Source organism: Sesamum indicum, linkage group LG12, assembly GCF_026168435.1.
Source record: "Sesamum indicum cultivar Baizhima isolate 11 linkage group LG12, ASM2616843v1, whole genome shotgun sequence".
In the NCBI taxonomy this organism is placed as follows: domain Eukaryota; kingdom Viridiplantae; phylum Streptophyta; class Magnoliopsida; order Lamiales; family Pedaliaceae; genus Sesamum; species Sesamum indicum.
The window spans coordinates 9,288,055-9,299,684 of NC_142668.1; the positions used below are offsets into that span (position 1 = coordinate 9,288,055).

The 11,630-nt window shown below is 35.9% G+C and overlaps 1 protein-coding gene across 3 annotated transcripts; it reads left to right on the plus strand.

The window, feature by feature from the left end:
• The first annotated feature begins 968 nt into the window (after positions 1–968).
• Positions 969–11,359, plus strand: LOC105178485 (Polynucleotidyl transferase, ribonuclease H fold protein with HRDC domain-containing protein). Of its 3 annotated transcripts, none has more exons than XM_011101969.3 (12): positions 969–1,520; positions 1,624–1,874; positions 2,592–2,690; positions 3,795–3,878; positions 4,057–4,143; positions 5,228–5,345; positions 6,954–7,138; positions 7,214–7,258; positions 8,096–8,604; positions 8,696–9,191; positions 9,436–10,073; positions 11,054–11,359. In XM_011101969.3, exons 1-12 carry the CDS (start codon positions 1,280–1,282, stop codon positions 11,058–11,060), a joined length of 2,760 nt encoding a protein of 919 aa, XP_011100271.1. In that variant the 5' UTR covers positions 969–1,279; the 3' UTR covers positions 11,061–11,359. The 3 variants fall into 3 exon arrangements, with proteins under 3 accessions (XP_011100271.1, XP_011100269.1, XP_011100270.1); XM_011101967.3 differs by having other exon boundaries at positions 970–1,520; positions 11,082–11,359; XM_011101968.3 differs by having other exon boundaries at positions 970–1,520; positions 7,220–7,258; positions 11,082–11,359.
• Positions 11,360–11,630: the final 271 nt, after the last annotated feature.

Here is an 11,630-nt window from a genome sequence, read left to right on the forward strand (position 1 = left end):
TTAATTCATTTTTTCTATTTAAAAAATTGGTCAAAAAGGTATTCCATATTTTTTAATAATTACATAATTACCGTGTTTCTCTCTCAAACTCTTCATATTTGTTTTCCTCACAAACTTTCATATTTTTAAGAAATATATAATTATAATTTATTTTTTCTCTCTCACCTTCTCAGTATTTTTTTACTCACAAACTTCCATATTCTTAATAAATTCTAAATAATAATTTATGTTTTCTTTCCCAATGCCCCAATTTTTTTAATCTCACACAGTTTTAATAATTTCTCTCCATTTTATATAATGATTTTTTTTTATATATATTTGCGGGAACCGTGTGCAATAATAGCTAATAAAAGCAAAATCAAACATGGGCTTAACTTTTATATTTAAAAGGCCCAAAACCATTTGTAATGTTTGGTAGAGTTGTTTGGTTTTTGTTGGGCTTTTGGTGAAAATAAAATGACAATATATATTCGTCAATTGCTTGGCCAAGTCACATATTTGTATACTAGAACAAAACCCCTGGCCCCTGCCAAGGTACGGCAATATTTTCAATTTAAATCGTGACTATAATAATAAATATTTAATAACACATACTTATTTGGTTGGACAAAAATTATTTCTATATATTCTTGGATTGAAAAGTCTTTTCTCTCTGGTTAATTTTATTTTCTGGATCTAGATTTCAACAAAACCCCGCATTTATTTTATTTTGTTTTATCTTAAAAAATTAGTTTAATATTAGTTTATGTGAACTCGACCCTACTCGTAAAAATTTTAATATAAAATTATTTTTTAGTAGTTTCTCAATTTTTTTGCAAAAAGGGTTAGAAATTGAACATAAATATATTTTCTTAAATTTTTGGGGGTAAAATGTATATTTTGATAGTTTTGATGGAGTAGAGTGTAATATCATTTGAGCAAAATTCACCCTATGAAAAGTTTACAACCATTGGAGTGTAGGTTGGGCCGGATCCTCAGAATGTGAATCCAATGATTCACTACTGTTTATGCGCCCAATTGGATCTTGACCCGGTTGCATCCGGGCTTGGTCCACTATCAAGATATGGATCTTCTCTCTGCAGCAAAACAGCTTCTTCAATGGCGGTCTCGGAAGGAGCAGCAGCATTATCCGCCTGCGGCAATAATCAGATTTGATTGCTTGTGATATAGCGATACTTGGGCAAGTTTGATCGAGTCAACCAGAATACTGCTAGAGGAAAAAGATAACTACTAGTTGTGTTGAGATACTGGTAGTGGTCACACCTTGGGTGCTCCAGCAATGGCGGTGGACAAGGACAAGCTCAGAGTAGCAGCGTTCACGATAGCTGCCACCTGTTTCTTAGCGCTTGTAATCTCCATTCGCTTCGTCGGGCAATTCTTGATGAAGTCAAGAAGGAAGAAGTCGTGTTATTTGACTACGGAATCCAAACCCCAGTATGCGTTCAAGCGGGTCTTGGCAGATAACTCGTACTCGCAATTCAAACACCTCAAGCTCCATGCAGCAGACTCACAGTCCGATGGTATAATCCAGGAGTTTCGCGCTGTAGTTCTGATTATTGGTTTTGTTTCCGCTTGTGTTTAATTATTTTGCTTTCTTTTTCTTTTTTTTTAAATTCGGAATAGAGGACTACTCGAATTTGCATCCTTACAGGGGAGAGATTTCCCAGTTAATTAAGAATCCGAATGTAGCGTTTTTGGAGGTTCTTGATGGGTGTGAAAAGGGGGTTTTGGAGATGGGAGATTCTTATGTGTGGGTTGAGACTGAGGCGCAGTTAGGTGAGCTTGTGGAGGTGTTGAGTAATGAGAAGGTTTTTGCAGTGGATACGGAGCAGCATAGCTTTAGATCCTTCTTGGGTTTCACGGCTCTCATTCAGGTTCACGCTAGCTTTTTAACAAACACCTTGTGTTTAGTTTATGTGTGTGTATTTGTACAGTATGCTAATCGATTGTATGTGTGTTTGTGGATTTGATCACTTGTATGGTAATAGTGCAAGCCGTGCATTTAGCATTGTTCATTATCCATGAGTAGTTGTGTATGCACAAACATGCAATTATTTGGAATGGAAATGCAAAGTGTATGGTGCTTGTGGTTGAGACACGTTATGTGAGTAATTTACAGTTGTAAATGCATCTGCCATTTAAGTGATATATATGCTTTTATGAAAATAGAGTGGTGATCATCCTGTGGAGTTCATTATACAAGTTTTTGGTTAATAGCAGAGCTTGGAATTGCGGATATTATTCGCCCTACGGGGGTGCCGGTGTAAAATACTTGCTTATGTGGATTTATTGATGTCAAAGCATATGCTGGTTAACTCCATATATTAGAAGATATACTTGGTCATATCTTCATTTACTCGTAAAACGGAATGGAAATTGGCTGATGAGTCCAGGCAACTGCCCTCTTTGTTCCCCTGCACAGTATGCACACAACACCGGAAAAATAAAACAAAAAAACACAAAATCTTCTACAATGCACAAAGAAAGAAAAAGAAACAAAAGCAACTTGCTGGACTTTATTTCACTTTTGTGGTATATATTTCTTTTGTCGTGGTTAACTAATTTTACATCTTTCTATAAATTGTAAATAGATATCCACTATAAGGGAGGACTATCTGGTTGACACAATTATCCTGCATGATGTCATGGGGCTTCTTAGGCCAGTGTTTGCTGATCCTGGAATATGCAAGGTGATATTACGCACACTCTTGTCTGGCATAATGCCTACCCTTTATTCTCTTTGGGTCAATCTTTTAGGTTCTGCTATTCTTAATTCTCTCATTAGAAGTAACGGAAATGATTAGAAAGTGTTATGCCTGCCAGAAGAAGTGTAATCATGTTGATCGATCGTAATCTATAGACATGAGTTTATAACAAACTAATTATAATTGTCATTCATGCTTTTTGTGGCTGAAATCTTCTCATCATTTCAACTAAGCTGAGAAGAAGAATACAGTTATATTTGTAGCTGAACTATCTTCTAGTTCATACAATAATACAGAAAATTTACAGGTATGATTCATAAAGAACGTAGTAGTTTAGGAGTGAATGGACTTTATATTCTTTTGCAGCATTACTAGCGTATGGGAAAAGTCCTGATTGTTTACTTGAATTATGTGTTCTTTTGTGTTAAAGCTTTTTAAGCTTCTTGATAAAATCTATTTAATAGAATTATGGTAATTTTCCTTGGAATGAAGCCTTTCTTCACTTTGAGAAATAATTGGCTTTTGTGTTGATAAATATGAGTGACAGAATTTGGGAAAGAGTGACATTTTGAAACAAATTTCCCATCCCTCTGATAATGGGGAATTCATTACAATAGAAGGATTACTTTACTCGAATCTGTTAAAGGAATACATTACTTTCGTGCTGTTTGCTTTCTTCGACTTTCTTGATTTAACATTCTTTAGCAATCTAGGGTTCACTGTTTTCAAGCTATTAGTCTGTGCGTATGCAAATTTGCATTTGGCTTTTGAATGTACTTTGTTGTAGCTATTGTTTACAGGTCTTTTTCATGTAAACTGAAATGTGTCATTTGTTTGAATTTATTTGACTCAGCAAAAGTATTACACTTGACAAGTCTTCTCTACTTCCCTCCCCGCCCCCCCCACCCCCAAGGACTTTTGTTTTCTTATTTGTAGGTTTTGAGGAGCATGGTAAAATTTATATCGTGCAAGAAGTTGATATCCTTAGAATCTTATGGATTTAATACAATGTATGGGCTATAAATTTTGTTATGTTATTTTATTTATTTTGCTTTAAAAAGTTCTGTTTGATGAGAGATTACAGCACAGGTGTTTCATGGTGCTGATAATGATGTTCTCTGGCTGCAAAGAGATTTCCACATCTATGTTGTCAATTTATTTGACACAGCAAAGGTGATTTATAAGATCTAATTTGTGTCGTTAGTAGGTTCTTTGACTTGGTTCATGATTTCTAACCAATGAGAAGTTAGAGTATTAGTGGGGAGATTCCCAGCAGAATGATCTTCCATATAATAATTGTCCCAGTTGCTGTATATGTATCAATAATGCCTGTTGTATTAATTTATTGCAGGCATGTGATATTTTATCAAAGCCACAGAGATCATTGGCATATTTACTTGAAACATACTGCAGCGTAGCCACAAATAAACTGTTACAGGTTTGAATACTGAATTTAATCTCATATATCTTTGACTCTCTCTATATAGTTAATCAACATGTTTTATAAGTTTCTCATGGTGGAGTACTGTGCATGACATTCTAGAAATTACCAGGAGAAGAAGTGAGCAATTCTTGAGAAATGTGCTCCACCCCCTTGAAGAATGTGCTCTATCACTTTCTGATTAATGTGTCCTTGTGTTCATAGCAACTTCACTTCTTCAATTTGTGCAAGCACTATTTGATAAACTGTTCCTCTAGTGGGAAAAAGTGCATTCAAGGACTAAATGATGCTGAATCCAAAAGACCAATTACCAAATGAATGATCAAAGTTCTTGTTGTGTCCTGCAAATTTTATATGCTATACACCCTCGTATATGTGACGCCAGGACTGATTTGAGTTGTTCATGAATGTCTTTTATTTGTCCTGGTTTCTAGTTTGGTCATGTTTGTCTGTCAAGGAAGCTATTTTGAGTTTGCTTGAAATTTATTTCTTGTACTAATGGTCTGTGGGGTGTGGTCCAAGGTTTGAGCTAGCATGTGATCCAATTTATTTTAGCGTTGTTTAAAGTAACATGTATTAATACTTATACTGTGTCTTCAGTCAAGCGGAATAAGGACGAAGCTTGATGGTGAATTGGCTCATAAAAAAGCTCTAGCACGGCTACGCATTGTGCTTTAGCTCGGGAGTATGATCAATCTCCAATTAGCTGTTTTAATACACATCTAATTTGAGCTCATTATAACAACAAAAGAACTCAGGACTTGTTTTGTTAGTCATACTCGATTCGTTTACAGTTGTCCAATCAAGTGCTGTGTTATGTTTATTCTGTTCTACCAAGCAATGTGGTTTGTGAAAGTTCTGTTCCCCATTTGTGAAATTTAATGGGTTGGAATAAAATACTTTCAATTATATTATTGTCTAGTAGACATGTAAATGACATATTTTCATGAAGTCTGCAATTGTCGAGTCACTTTTCATCTGTGCCTGTACCCAAATTGATTACTATCAATTTTTGCTGGCAACACTGAGGAACATGTTATGATGGGGTATTCAACTGACTATGTAGCCATCTGATTTGTAGAGAGAAGACTGGAGACAACGTCCATTGCCAGAGGAAATGATACAATATGCTCGGACGGATGCACATTATTTGTTGTATATTGCATACTGTCTCTGTTTGGAGCTCAAGGAGAGAAATGGTATGGCTTACATGAGCTCATAAAATAGATTCTTGCTATTTGATCTTTGGGTATTTCCAATTAGATATCCTGTTCACATCTCTATAATATTTATTTGTAACACTACTTTATTACATGATGAACCAACTAGCTGCTAGAAATTGTTGTAGAAGGTCTACTGCTAATCATGGTGATATGCAATTTCTCTTTCCTTCATATACATAGAGAGTATCTAGAGAAGTTTATATTGCCATTTAGAAAGTGCACGTTAGACTCTTTTCTTTTGGTAATTTGCAACAGAGACATAAAGTGAAAATGATCAAATATGATGCAAGTGTTTTTGACACTAATAAAAAACAAAAATCCTTGCATTAAATCTACGCTCAAGTCAAATAGCACCTTTGATCCGTCTCCGGCTTACCTGTAGTGTGGGTCTGGGTTTCAGTTGGCATCCCTGTTCAAGTTCTAAAGGAACGTTTGGTTAAAAATCAAATCGAATTGCTTGGTAGTCAATTCAAGATCGATCAGGAAAAGCTTGTTTATTCTCGGTTTATTAAACATAAGAATTTAGTTTGAATATAATTATCATGCAATAAACCCTTACAATCATCTCGAGCATTCAATTACTGAAAGGATGACAAAATGAGCATGAAAACGTCAAGCTACTCAACCTTGGCTCAAGCAAAAATTCATTTGAGCTTGATTCGATTATTAATCGAACCGTTTTCAAATTCAATTATTCGAACATGATGAAAATTCAAACAAGCTTGAACAATAATGTGTTCAGCTCAACGAGTTGCATTTACATCTCTAGATATGGTAGCTTCACTTTGAAAGGGTGATGGTAGTTACTAGTTGACAAAACCTTTAAACTGGTTTCTTGGAAATCCGGGTGAATGGGATGAAGGTTCAATTCTATTAGAAGAAGTGTTAAGGAATCTTTAAATATCGTGTGCGAAGCGATGAAGAAATTGTCTCAATGTTGTTCTGGATGCTATTGAGATTCATTATTCTTGGGTTTACCTTGATTTCATCTGCCAATTTTCACTCTTCATCTAGCATTTTCCCTAACAGAATGTATCATTCCATAGAAAAAAAATAAGGTTTAGTTAAACAAAAGTTTAAAAGTTATTTAGACGTTTTACCTGAGAATTTGTTTCAAGATACAATTGTATAAGAGTTAAGAAACAATAATAATAAGCTTTATTCTTGAAATATGTTACTCTTGTATGAGTTATTGTCAAGATGGATAAGGAAAGGAAGTGTAGATGGAGCCACTAGATTTTGAGGATGGAACTGGACTCTGAGCTGTGGAATTAAGTGTGGTGATTGCCGACTAATTCTCCTGGGGTATATTTTAGAACTTCATTTTTGTCCTTTTCTGTAAGTAGATTATATATATTGACTGCATATTTATCTACAGACTTAACTTCTGAAACTGCTCATTCCAGAGATACTAACAAAACTCGCAAAACAAAATAAAAGAGGTAGATCAGCAGAAAATCTGTGTGAGGGACTGGATTAAGTAAACTAATGTCATTTGAAGCACTCGTTAATCAAACTTAATCTTTTTATTTATTATTCAAACTCTTCATACTGTCAACATTCTAAAGAAAATAAGTGCATCAGAAAATTCGTCTCCTGGTGACAAATTCCATTTTCTTCTCGAGGCCAGTCGACGTTCCAATGCAACTTGCTTGCAGCTTTTTGCAAAAGATATTGAAGCTTGTCAAGGAGAATTAGCTGCGTCATCAATAGTTTCTCGGTGCTTGAATGATCAAGGAAATATCTCATCCAGTCTTTGTGATGATAAGGTATCTTGTTAAGGATCTTTAAGTATCAGTCATTGGCATGGTATGGACAGTACTGATGATCAACTTTACATTTAGTTTCAGGAACTTGTTCGGCGACTTTGCTTATGGAGGGATATAATGGTTAGTGCAAACATGTCTATCATCTACTTGTTGTGCTACAATCTAACCCATTTGGGCTCCATAGACTATGAGTCCCAAAGTTTGGTATGAGCCTAGAACACAATTGCCACAGGAACCAGGTTTATTTTGGGCTACCCTAAAGAGTTTTGAAAAAGGGTACTGGAGGGTTAAGGTGGAAATTGACTGGACCAAGAACAGGCATCGCATAATCCATATTTTACTTTTTACATTTTGGATATGATATCATGATCTGCATGTAGGAATTGCATATTTTATGTGTTCCTTTTCTGTTACCATTGGTTTGGCTGTGCACAAATGCGCACCTCTTGAATTATGTATTAGTACTACTATTAGTACTCAAGTTTGATTACATACTCCTTAAACGGGGAGCAGTTTAGATCATGGGTCTCGAGGATGAAGAAACGGTCATGGATTGAGAAGCAATAGAAGGGGTTTAACTGTGCTACGTAGAAAAGTTGAGATCTTCATTGAGTATCATTTTCTCTTGTGTAACTTAAGAGTATAGTAGAGTTCTCTGACTGCATTGACTGTTAATATTTGGAGCCTTTAAGTATTTCTGTAATAGAAAGTAGTATATCTGATAATAGAATGGGGGAACTTGTTGAGAGATGTAGGATCTTAAGTCGTGGATTGATGTTTATTTGCAACGGTCCACTATGCGTGTTGATTTGGTGTCTTTGTTTAATTCTTTGTATTTAATTCAATGTGGTACTGGTGACTGGGCTGGTCATTCCTGGTCTACCAATAGCATGTTGAACTTCTTTTTCATACTTGACACTGTAATAGCTAACCTAGTCAGATGTCAAATTCTTTCAGGCTCGTCTCCATGATGAGAGTCTGAGATTTGTTTTATCAGAGAATGCTATCATTGCACTCGCAGCTCAAATTCCGACAGATGAAACAGATATTTGCAGCACTATATCGGAAGCTGATCGAGATGTTGAATCTGTGGCTCTTGTTCCTCTCCAATCTCCATCTTCTGTAGTTTGTTGTCATTTGGAGGACCTTCTTTGCCTGCTTCAAGAAAACACAGCTAATCTAGATAATATATTTCATCGTTTCATCCAGCAGCACCTAGGTCCAGCTGGTAGTTGTCCTCTTTCTGCATATAATTATGCTTTACTGTCCAAAACTAGCCTGGGAGTAACATATAAATCCACCTCCAACCGTAATGGGTTTAGGGCTTCAAAACAGATTGCAAAGAAGGCTTCCCGAGAGCTGTTTGTTCAAAAATTTTCATGCAAAGCACCAGTTTATCACAACTGCAAGATCTACGCAAATGATGGCCGATTATTATGTTACTGTGATCGCAGAAAGCTTGAATGGTTAGATGAATATCTCATAAATGCTTGATAATATACTTCAGCTCTTTGTGCATGGAAAATGTACTGACCACGTTATGATCAATTTATTCAGGTATCTTAGTCGGGATCTGGCGAAACTTGTAGAACAAGATCCTCCTTCCATCATGCTTCTCTTTGAACCCAAAGGGCGTCCAGAAGATGAAGATAATGACTTTTACATTCAGAGTAAGAAAAATATATGTGTTGGTTGTGGTGAAGGAAACCATTACTTAAGATACAGAATTATACCCTCATGCTACAGGATACATTTTCCTGAGCACCTGAAAAGTCACCGTTCCCATGATATTGTCCTCCTTTGTGTGGATTGTCATGAAATTGCTCATGCTGCTGCTGAAAAGTACAAAAAACAAGTAGCTGCTGAGTTTGGAATACCACTATTTATTCGTAAAGTAGTTGACTTTGATAACACACAGCATGTACCTTCATCTATGCCTATTGTGACGTCTGAGGAGATAGGTGTGTCTCCTTTACAGTTGCGTACTGCTGCTATGGCTCTGCTACGCCATGGACCAGAAATGCCATCCCAGCGTCGTCAAGAATTGATGCAGGTAGCAAAGCTTATAGATTTCCATTGGTTTTATTTTCTTAAAAGTTCATTTTGAATTTAAGAGTAGTTACGCATTCCTGTATGGTATTTATGCAGATATTCATTCTGAAAATGTTAGTCTTTTTGCATGATTTTATCTATCAATTGAAATCATATACATCAAGTTGAAGCATGGCTCTTTCACGTGATCCAAAATCACATATCTCCTTTGTGTACATTGCCTTACAAGTCCTTACTTTGAGCAGATTGTCATGACGTACTACGGAGGGAGAGAAATATCGGAGGAAGATCTTGAAAGAGCTTTGATAGTTGGAATGACTCCTCATGAGAAAAGAAAATTTGAGAAAAAAAGAGGTTTTGCATTTAAACATCTGACAGGAGGTATTAATCTGAATGATGGGAAAGAAAATAATATTGGCAGCAAAGGAACTCCCTCTCTTCAAACTGCGTTGAAAGGTGGAAGTATGGACGCCAATATGACACTGATGAATCGGGAACAAGATGTTGATACTTTGATGATAGAGGACAGAGGAGGAAGCACTCAACCTTCATCTTTGAATGATGGTGGCAATATTGTTGAATCTACTATCGATACTGATGATGTGATGTCTGACTTAAAGATAGTTGAAGATGACCATATTTCTGGGAATGGAATTTTATCGAATGAGACAACTTGTTCCATGCATGTCGGAGATGTTCCACTGAAGCATGAATCAAAATTATCGTTATTAGGACATGGACCGCATGGGAAACAGGTAGTCGCACATCTGCTAAAGGAGTACGGGGAAGATGGGATTCGTGAATTCTGTCAGCGATGGAGACAAGTTTTTGTTGAAGCTCTTCATCCTCGTTTCTTGCCTGCTGGCTGGGATGTCATGCACAGGTATGTCGGGTTTGATACTCAGTATGATACTCCTGTGGCCCAAATAATTGCTCCATTTACTAAGTAATACAAAACTTTTGACCTCCTCCTTTTGTTGAATCTGAATTTAGACATTTGTAGACTTCCAAATTTTAGAATTTGTCAGGTTTTACTATTTAGTTAGTTTTTTTAAAAAATTGACTAGATTATGTGTAATGAAATGAAGAAAAATAGTAGTATGTACATCATCAAAAAAATGAAGTATTAAATGTCTCATTTTATCACAGACGATGAATGTACTACCGGATTCTGCTAGGTTCTACAGAGTTTGGCAGAAAACGTTAATTCCCGTTAACATAGAAAGAGAGAGCATTTGATAGGGGAATAGGAGATGCTTGTATGGCTTGTGGATCTATCTGAACTTCCTGGTTTTGTGTTGGATTATTTGCCTCTATTTAAATCCTAGAACGAGTGGATAGAGTTGGCACCATCTCATCTAAATGAGTTGACCCATAGATCCCACTAGTAGGTTTGTTTGCTATCTCAGCAGTTCCATTCTACCATCTGAAGGTGACTTCTAACTTTTAGAACCAGTATCTGATTATGACTAACATCAACATCCTGGCTCCACTAATAATGTATGGAACATTGAGCATCTCTATTGTTACAATGCCTTTACTTCCGACTTTTTAGTGAAAAAATTTAACTGATACTTGATTCTCTGAAGCACGAAGTTTAGTTCATGTTTTAAAATTGTCGGGCAAGTTACTTGTTGATTAGGGAACCGAAGAAACTAAACTATTTATGGTTTGAAATTCACCACCAATGAGATAAAGTAAACTAACGCTCCCTTCTATAGCTCTTGCAAGATTACATTAGTATGTATAATGTGTGATTTATTCCTTTTCTGCAGCTTTTGCTCAACCACTACATCAACTTTTATTACAATACTCAAATCTTAGGTTGTTTCCGCAACTGATTTTTTTTCGCTTTGTTCAAAGGATTTGATGTTGGACACTTTTTTGCCAGTGGTAAAAGAGATTTCGGAGAATACAGCGTCTACAATCCCACCAAGAAAGCTTCCGGGGTTGCTGCTGCAGGATAGAAGCAGAATATCGTTGATTTCAGTCGTATATCTTCATGTTTTTTACTTGTGTGTTTTCTTTTTCTTCTCTCACATGTTTCTACTCTCCATGTTTTCTGTTCCATGGTAGACTGTGTTATTTATTATCAATTTTCTTTAAAAAAATATTTATTTGTTACTTTTCAACGAGCGTAATTCTTGAGTCAAGGCCAATGTTGTTGTATCTTGTGTAAGGCAGATGAATTACTCAACTTTGGCATGTTTGGATGATAAATGTTTAAGTTTCAAAGTATGCATACAGCATAGGATATTTACTGTTACATTTTGATAAATGAATTCTACTTAACTACCCTGCAATGAGAACAAATCCCTTGTAATTACAAATGCACTTTATGAGGTTGTAATTGAGATTTACATCCGTATCTACTCAGAGTAAAAATCCTCATACACAGCCTGAGGGCCATTGTAATTACAAATGACTTTATCAGGTAGTA

What these genes read in the sequence shown, in the direction of transcription:
- LOC105178485 (XM_011101967.3), top strand. Translation starts at nt 1,280, where the DNA reads ATGGCGGTGGACAAGGACAAGCTCAGAGTAGCAGCGTTCACGATAGCT. An exon ending in GTTTCACGGCTCTCATTCAG is followed by an intron (nt 1,875 to 2,591) that starts GTTCACGCTAGC and finishes AATTGTAAATAG; the next exon opens with ATATCCACTATAAGGGAGGA. An exon ending in GTCGTCAAGAATTGATGCAG is followed by an intron (nt 9,192 to 9,435) that starts GTAGCAAAGCTT and finishes TACTTTGAGCAG; the next exon opens with ATTGTCATGACGTACTACGG.